Source organism: Neomonachus schauinslandi, chromosome 1, assembly GCF_002201575.2.
Source record: "Neomonachus schauinslandi chromosome 1, ASM220157v2, whole genome shotgun sequence".
Taxonomy (NCBI): domain Eukaryota; kingdom Metazoa; phylum Chordata; class Mammalia; order Carnivora; family Phocidae; genus Neomonachus; species Neomonachus schauinslandi.
This window is the reverse complement of record NC_058403.1, coordinates 161,702,989-161,711,025: the sequence shown is the minus strand read 5'-3', so window position 1 is coordinate 161,711,025 and position 8,037 is coordinate 161,702,989. Positions and strand designations below refer to the sequence as shown.

The 8,037-nt window shown below is 44.4% G+C and overlaps 1 protein-coding gene across 1 annotated transcript in view; it reads left to right on the top strand.

The window, feature by feature from the left end:
• SYN2 (synapsin II) overlaps positions 1–8,037 on the top strand; it is a 198,629-nt gene that overhangs the window by 169,325 nt on the left and 21,267 nt on the right. The window contains exons 7-11 of the mRNA XM_044916385.1: positions 385–447; positions 849–991; positions 4,940–5,014; positions 5,479–5,581; positions 6,940–7,089. Of these exons, the coding sequence (XP_044772320.1) occupies positions 385–447; positions 849–991; positions 4,940–5,014; positions 5,479–5,581; positions 6,940–7,089 (534 nt within the window). The remainder of the gene's footprint in view (positions 1–384; positions 448–848; positions 992–4,939; positions 5,015–5,478; positions 5,582–6,939; positions 7,090–8,037) is intronic.

Sequence of the window (8,037 nt, the reverse complement as noted above, 5' to 3'; positions counted from 1 at the left end):
CTTTCTTTCTTTCTTTCTTTCTTTCTTTCTTTCTTTCTTTCTTTCTTCTTTCTTTCTCTTTCTTTCTTTTTCTTTTTCTCTGGCTAAGGACTGGTCCTGCCCAGGGTTTGTATAATGCAGAGAAAGTTGAAACAATGAATTTTAAAGATGTAGAGAGTACTGAGTGGTAGAGCAGAGTTCTTACAGTTCTACTACTAGTATGCTGTGACCTTAGGCAAGTCACTGTCACTCTATGGGCCTCAGTTTTTTAATCTGTAAAGCAAGTAGGTTGGGCTAGTTCTTTAAAGGACCCTTCCAAGGGTGTTACCAAGAAAAATATTTGTAAGATTCCACAGAGAGTGAGGCACACTCTGACCAGTTCATTCATTTCTCCTCTGCTTTCAGCTGACACTGCCCACATTCCCTGTGGTGGTGAAGATTGGCCATGCTCACTCAGGCATGGGCAAGGTAAGGCCATGGTAAGGGTTTGCTGTGTTTTGGGGTTGAGGCCAAGAAGGACACTTTTTAAAGAGCCTGGTTATGAACTGTTCCGCCTCCTTTCCCCATGAAGTCTTTCCAAGGAGACGATTTGGCCCCTCTGAAGTCATGAGTGTTACCCAAACAGACTTCTTCCAACAAGCAGAGCACAGGCCACTTGCTTGGGCCCTTGGGCCCTTTGTAGCAAGTGAGGCTCCTGAGCTCTAGGAGGGGAAGCTAGAGACAATGGGTGTCCTAGGGAGATGTGGCATCCAGGTTTACAACTGGATGGATAACATCCTGATGGGTTTAGAGGCTCAGAGCTCTTGTGACTCTCAGTATATGTATTTGTATGTCTCCTTTTCTCCCTCTCTGCCTTGCTCCAACATTAGGTCAAAGTGGAAAACCATTACGACTTCCAGGACATTGCTAGTGTGGTGGCCCTCACCCAGACATATGCCACAGCAGAGCCTTTTATTGACGCCAAGTATGATATCCGGGTCCAGAAGATAGGCAACAACTACAAGGCTTATATGTAAGTGGGGCTGGGGTACCAGCAGATACTCTTCACTTTCTCCTCAGCCCAGTGGAAAATCTGAGCCTCCAGGTAGCAGCCAACTCTCAGTTTAACCTCATCTGGCCCAAAAGGCAGGAGCCAGAAAGAGGGTGCTATTCAAGTCAGGGACTCCCAGCCTGAGTTCCTTTCAAGTCAGAGGAGAACTAAGATGAGAAATAAAATTAATATTTATTTTCACTAGCCTCTAAGTGAAATTTGCCATCTCCTCAGTCATAAACCATGACAACAGGCTACAGTAGTCACAACAACACATGTGACTTTGTTACTAAAGGTAATCACAGAGATTTTTGATTCACACTGCAGTTATGACCGATATCTCTAAATACCAATTATTTTGATCACTACTCAAGAATCATGGTATTTATTAGACCTGTCACTGCATTTGTACCTGTAAATACTTTTGTTATTTACAAAGAAATGTATTTTTTACTAAATCACAGATTTGTTTAATAGTTTGATAACTATTTTGATAATTATTTCAAAAATTGGGTTTCTTTGATATCTTATGCACTTTATTTTATACACGTACATATCTTATGTATTTTTATACCTTGAAAGGAATCCATAGGCTTCACCAGGCTGCCAGAATTCAGAAAAGGTTAAGAAACTCCTAATGAAAATATATAGCCCTGAAAACACTCCAGAGCATTAAAAACCTAGTGGTTATGAGAATAGGTGACTTCTCCACATGACTGTGTCCATCTGCCAGAATGGAAAGTTAAAAGTTTCCTCCATTCAACTTTAGAGAAAGAAAAGATTTCAGGATGACCCAGTCTTCTATAATATACCTAAGAATGCAAATAGCTTACAATGCCAACTTTGGAAATATGAGCCTCTCACTTTTTAAAACCTATAGGGTAGTATTTCTTTTATAAACAAGAACATTCTGATATCTGAATTTGGTCTTGGCTGCTTGGCACTTGAGCAGACTTTGAGGCTGAGCAGCTTCCCTTTCCCTTGCCCATTCATTTCCAATGTTCTTCTGTCTCCCCCTTCAGTGTTTGTACTCCCCACCCCTGGAATTAGTTAGGAGCCCTGCCCCCCTCCCTTGTCATAACCCTGTACACCCCTCTAGTTTAGCCCGTTGCACAAACAGGAATTTCTGTCACCCTCCTCTGAGCTCCCTGGGCAGGAACAGTGAAATCATCTCTGCAGCTCCACCAGCTTGTGCAGCTGCAGGCACAGAGTAAGCACCAAATAAGTATTCAGGGGAGAGCCCTTGTACAGAACCAAAACACAGAATCTTTTTTACTTTTTTACTAGATTACTACTTTTTAAAAGTTTATAGTTTTTTATTTAAAGTCTTGCTGCCTCAAAAAGGAATTTAAGATTGTTTTAAAATTGTGCACAATGGGGGCGCCTGGGTGGCTCAGTTGGTTAAGCGACTGCCTTCGGCTCAGGTCATGATCCTGGAGTCCCGGGATCGAGTCCCGCATCGGGCTCCCTGCTCGGCAGGGAGTCTGCTTCTCCCTCTGACCCTCCTCCCTCTCATGCTCTCTGTCTCTCATTCTCTCTCTCAAATAAATAAATAAAATCTTAAAAAAAAAATTGTGCACAATGTAAGACAAGATAATTTAAAAGACCATTATAAAAAGCAGCTGAAAGGAGCAGAAAAATCAGTATGTGTAGGCACCTAGGAAAGCAGATTTCCTATCCTTTACTTTTAAAATCCCCTAAATAAAAATAAAAATAATAATAATATAATAAAATAAAAAATAAAATTCCCTAAACAAACACAAAATGTTTATGACAGTAGAGCAAGAGTGTCTTGATTCTTAAAAGGAGACCTCTCATTTTTAAAGGTTAGGATTTCTACAAGCAATTTCAAAGAAGCATAAGAAAAGAGAATCCTCTAATACTGATGAAGGGTGGGCAACCAAAGAAGCTTTAGAAAACATCTACTTTCTTTTTAATTTGCAAGGGATAGTTATTTAGGGGAATATTCAGGTCCTATTGGCTCCTCTTCCCGAAGCTTTTAGCTATCCCCTTGCTTTCAGAAGGAATTGACCTGATAATAGCCAAGATAAGGTTTGAGAGTCTTCCCTACCCCCTTAGCTCTCACTCTGGAGATCCAAAGACAGCCATATTTGGTAGACAGAGGGTGTTGTTCCTGCTCTACTCTCAGTAGGTAATAATGTGCATCCCTCTGTGGAGGTCAGGTGACCTATAAGTCCTGAGAGGTAGTTGAGCTATTGCTGAGTGGCTTCTGGGTGCCCCTGATGCTCCCCCATGCACTAGTGGCCTATATGGATCTGTGCCCTGCATATCATTGTTAAAGAAAGGTGTAAAGTGTGAAGGACATTATTATTACTCACTCAAAGTTTCCAAGACCCTATTATATACCATGGCCCTGAGCTGGGGACCTGGAAGTGAGTGACTCTCTGTCCCCTCCCTTGAAGAGCCCAACCTAGTCACGGGGACACACGCATAAACCACCAGTGTTAGGAAGACAGTGTTATTTTTATTATGATCTATCTTTGTGTCTCTACTCAGATTTTGCAAGTCACTCATCTGTTAGTTGTTTGTTTCTGAACTAGGTAGTGGGGTATAGGGGAAGTACAGCACAATGAGGGAACGAAGAGTCTTGGGCTTTTTTTTTATCTTATGTCTAATTTGACTGGATACACAACTTTGGGCAAGTCATTTAACCTTTCTGAGTCTTAATCTCCTTGTCTGTAAAGTTGGGGCAAGGATGTCAGCCTGCTCACAACAGGGATTTGCACTGAGGCTCTGGTGAGGGGTTTGTGGAGGAAGAATCTTGGCAAGCAGTCAGTACTGTACAAGAGTGAGGGGTTGTTATTACATCAGTTGACTCACTAGTCTGCCTCAGGGCTCTGAAAACTAGCTGTATGTCTAGGTTGCTCAGTGTCTGAGATCAGACCTCTGGGGAAGGTACTCCTGGGAACTGCTGAGTGGAGACTACTACATGCATCCAGTCTCCAAATGGTAGCAAGTGACAAGGACAGCACATGAATGGCTTTGTCAGTAGTGTGAACAGGGCTTTTCTGTCCGCTAGACCATCCTCTTCCTCTTGACTGTGTCTGACTGAAGACTAATAATTAAGAAGGCCTATTTTTGGTGTTTTACAATTCATTTAAAACTGTATCAATTGATCCTCATGACAACCCTGTGTTTGCACAGGGATAAGAGGCTCAGAGAGGTGAAGTGATTCACCCATGGTCACCCAGCCAGTCAAGAGCAAATCCAGAATCAGAAACCAGGTCATCCACCTCCTATTTAGTCTAAGACTAGTTGACTCTAACACCTGCTCATGGATGGAGAGGGTGCAGAGGGCACAGCAGAGAAGAGGTTGGTGACTTGATTCCGTCAGCAGCATTTGATGGACAAGGCAACTTAAGCCTGAAAAAGTTAACTGACTTGTCCAGAGTCACATTGTTAATACTGTAGGCTCTCAGAAATTAACTGTTGAATGAACAAATAAATGAGCTAGTAAGAAAGCCATGGGGAGATATTCACAAGAATCCTGAGAGTGTTCCCAGGATCAATAGAATTCAGTTTGTATATGCCAAGTCAGCCCAGATACTAAATGGGTAGGCTGCAAGTGATTTAGACTTGTGGACCTAAGGTTTAGCTCAAATAACTAATGTAAAAAGTAGATATAGGACTGTAAGTGAGGTTCAGAAGAGCAAGTGCTCATCTGGTTGAAAAGATCAGGGAAGTCTCCATGGAGCCACGGCAGTCTGGGCCAGACTATAGAGAGAAGGACATTGAGGGTGGGGGTTGGCAGGGCAGCCAGGTTCTCAGCTCAGCAGACAGGTGCCTGGGCTACTTACGCAAGAAGCAGGTGGGGAAAGCAGCAGTTAGCTAAAATTCCAGAAAGTTTCATGCCCCCCTCTTGCTGGTGTGGCTCACTGCCTGTCCTATCCTGGTGGGACCTTGTTGCAGGAGGACATCGATCTCAGGGAACTGGAAGACAAACACTGGCTCTGCAATGCTGGAGCAGATCGCCATGTCAGACAGGTGAGTAAGAGTAGGAGTCCACTCCCCAGACCAACTTCCATAGTTGAAGAGGTGTAAGAAATGAACCCTGCCCAAAGGAAGCCTCTAATCAGGACAGAACACAAAGGCCCAAGCAACCAGGTAACAAGATCAGGCAGGACTGGGTTATATGCTAAATTATGAAGATAAAGACTGGACATGATATAGAAGCTCCAAGAAAGGAGCAGTTACTCTGCCCTGGAATAGCCAAGGAAGGCCACCTAGATGGAGTATGTGAGACCTGCTTTGAGCCTGGAAACATGGGTGGAATCTGGAGAGCAAGTGAGAGAGCACTGTAGAGAAGGCAATATGCTTGATGGGGAGAGGGAGGGGAGGAGGCCAAGGGTGGGATGGTAGAGGTGGAGGCGCCAAGGAGATCATGACTAGCAAGCAGGCTTGATATGAGCTAACAGTCCAGCCTCAGAACACCTTCCCATCTCTTCCAGGTACAAGCTGTGGGTGGACACCTGTTCTGAGATGTTTGGTGGCCTGGACATCTGTGCTGTCAAAGCTGTACATGGCAAAGATGGGAAAGACTACATTTTTGAGGTAAGTCTGGCCCAAGGAGTATCTCAGTAAGAGACAACCCCCAAGGCTAGAGGCCAGGCTCTTAGCTTGAGAACTATGTGGGCAACCCAAACTACATTTAGATTAGAGTCTCTTGGGCCAGGGGATGGTTCCCAGACAACACGACCAATGGATGTGCATAGCAAAATACCTCCACCAGTGGGGAGCTATTGTTTCCAATTAGCTAGGCTGACCCATGCCATGGGTAAGAGATGCCAGATTTGGGTTCCTTGGGTCCTAGCCTAATGCTATTCCTCTGGGAATACTAGTGATTTACCATTTTTGGTCTCAGAAAGCTGAACTTGGGAATCATTTGGTTCAATCTGCTTATTTTGCAGATGAGAAAACTAAGGCCTAATGCCATGAACATGTGCTCAAGGCCATGGAGTGAATCAGTGTCTCAACCTAGGCTAGAGTTCAGGTCTCCTGGATGCAGGGGATTCTTCTTAGCATCTCTCTGAGCCTTGGAGTTGCTTCACTCAGCCTGGTCCTCTAACACAACTTTGCTTACTTCTTTTCCCCATATTAAAGGGAAAGTCAGTAGCAGTATGAATCCTTCACACATGTTCCTGCCAATCTTCCTGGAAGCAGGAAAGGCTCCTTACCAGGAGTTGGTGGTATTTGGAAAGGATTAGAGTCAGGAGCCCAAAGTGGGCTTCAGAATCTACTCCATATAAACTACTTGGCACATAGTGTTGTAATCATATCCCCCTCTCTCAGTGGGACTCAGATTTCTCATCTGTAAATGAGGGTTGGACTACAGCGTCTATGATCCTGGTTAGGTGGACACTTCCTAAAGGAGGAAAACATTTACCTGGACTTTGAGGTATAGAAAGAATCAGAATGGTGGTGAAAAGGGAAGGCATCCCAGGTCATGAGCAAAAGCAGAAATCTAGTTGTTTAATGGGCAGACTATGTGTGGAGATAGAAACTGCATGGGTAAAAAGTCTCAGAGATGAAAATTGCCTACTCCTAACTAGAGAGTTAAGGGAATGACCTTCATGTATTCCTGCTTTCCCTGCCTGCAAACCTCTAAGCCCTGGAGCTGGGCTCTCTCCTTGCTCTCCCCCTTTCCCCACTACCTTCAGCCATGAATCTTTCAGTCTTACTGAGCCCTGGCCTGGGTGAAGTCTGGGAGGAAAGATCCAAAGCAAAAGTTTGCTGGAGGGGGGAACTAAGTTCCTATTTCTGCAAAGGAACATGCTTCCAGCTCAAGATAAGAACACCAGTTTCATCCCCAACCTATCTCTGATGCCTTAAGTCCTATTCATTCTGAAAGTCTATACCAAGCCTTTGATGTTTCCAGACCTTTTCCTAACCTGGGCTACATCCTCCACTAGGTCATGGACTGCAGTATGCCACTGATTGGTGAACACCAGGTGGAGGACAGACAACTCATCACTGAGCTAGTTATTAGCAAGATGAACCAGCTGCTGTCCAGGACCCCTGTCCTGTCCCCTCAGAGACCCTTAACCACCCAGCAGCCACAGGTAAGCAGCAGGAAGAGACACAGAGAGCCAAGAACCATTCCCAAGCCCACTGCTGTAGACTGTGGTGCCTCCAGGATGGAGGAGCCTTCTCATTAGCAGTCTGCAGTATCAGCTATGGAGCTGTCCAGAAATGGGAGTACTGGATCTCTTCTCTCTGAACTTGAAGGTTCTGGGGAACCAGAGCCCATTTCCCTTGAGATACTCCGACTTTTAAATGGGAGGTCTCTGAGGAAGGGCTGGGTCAGACCTCTCACCAGCTGTTCACTGTCTGTGAGGGGTCTGCCACATTTGTGGAGAGAGTGTTTATCAGAAACCTGCTGGTTATAGAGAAGAAAGGGTCAGGTCCCTCATTCTGGAAGAGAGTGATGATGTAAAACTCAAATTAGAAATCTGCTTTCCTTCCTAAGGGAGAGGAGGCAGCTTTCTTCAGTTGACTATGGTGTGTGACTCATGGCCAATCACATCCACAACAGCAGTATCCCAGATGCAGTTCTAGTAGGAAATCCACATTGAAGTTTTTGTGGCTTAGGCCCTGTGGCTCTAGAATGGGCCAAAGAAAGGCAGGGGTTGAGGGTCTTAAGTCCCATCTAAGAGCTATCTCACTTTGCAGAAATGTCCCCCAACTTTCTTCCCACTGAACTTTTGCATAATGAAGTGGTAAGAGCTTGGGACAAAGAATCCAAGAACTGGGTCCTAGTCTAGCTGTTCCTCTAAACAGCTGTGTGACTTTGGGGGGAAGTTACTACCTTTTCTAGGGCTCAAGTTTTATCACTTGTACATAAAAATCTCTCAGAAATCTTTCTTTCAAAATCCTACTTCAAATAGTTAAGGAGATAGAATAGAATAGTGATTTCAGAGTGTGGGCTTTGAAAAGAGAACTACCCAAGTTTGAATCCTGGACCCTTCATTTATTGGCTTTGTGTCCTTGGATAAAGTACTTATATGTGG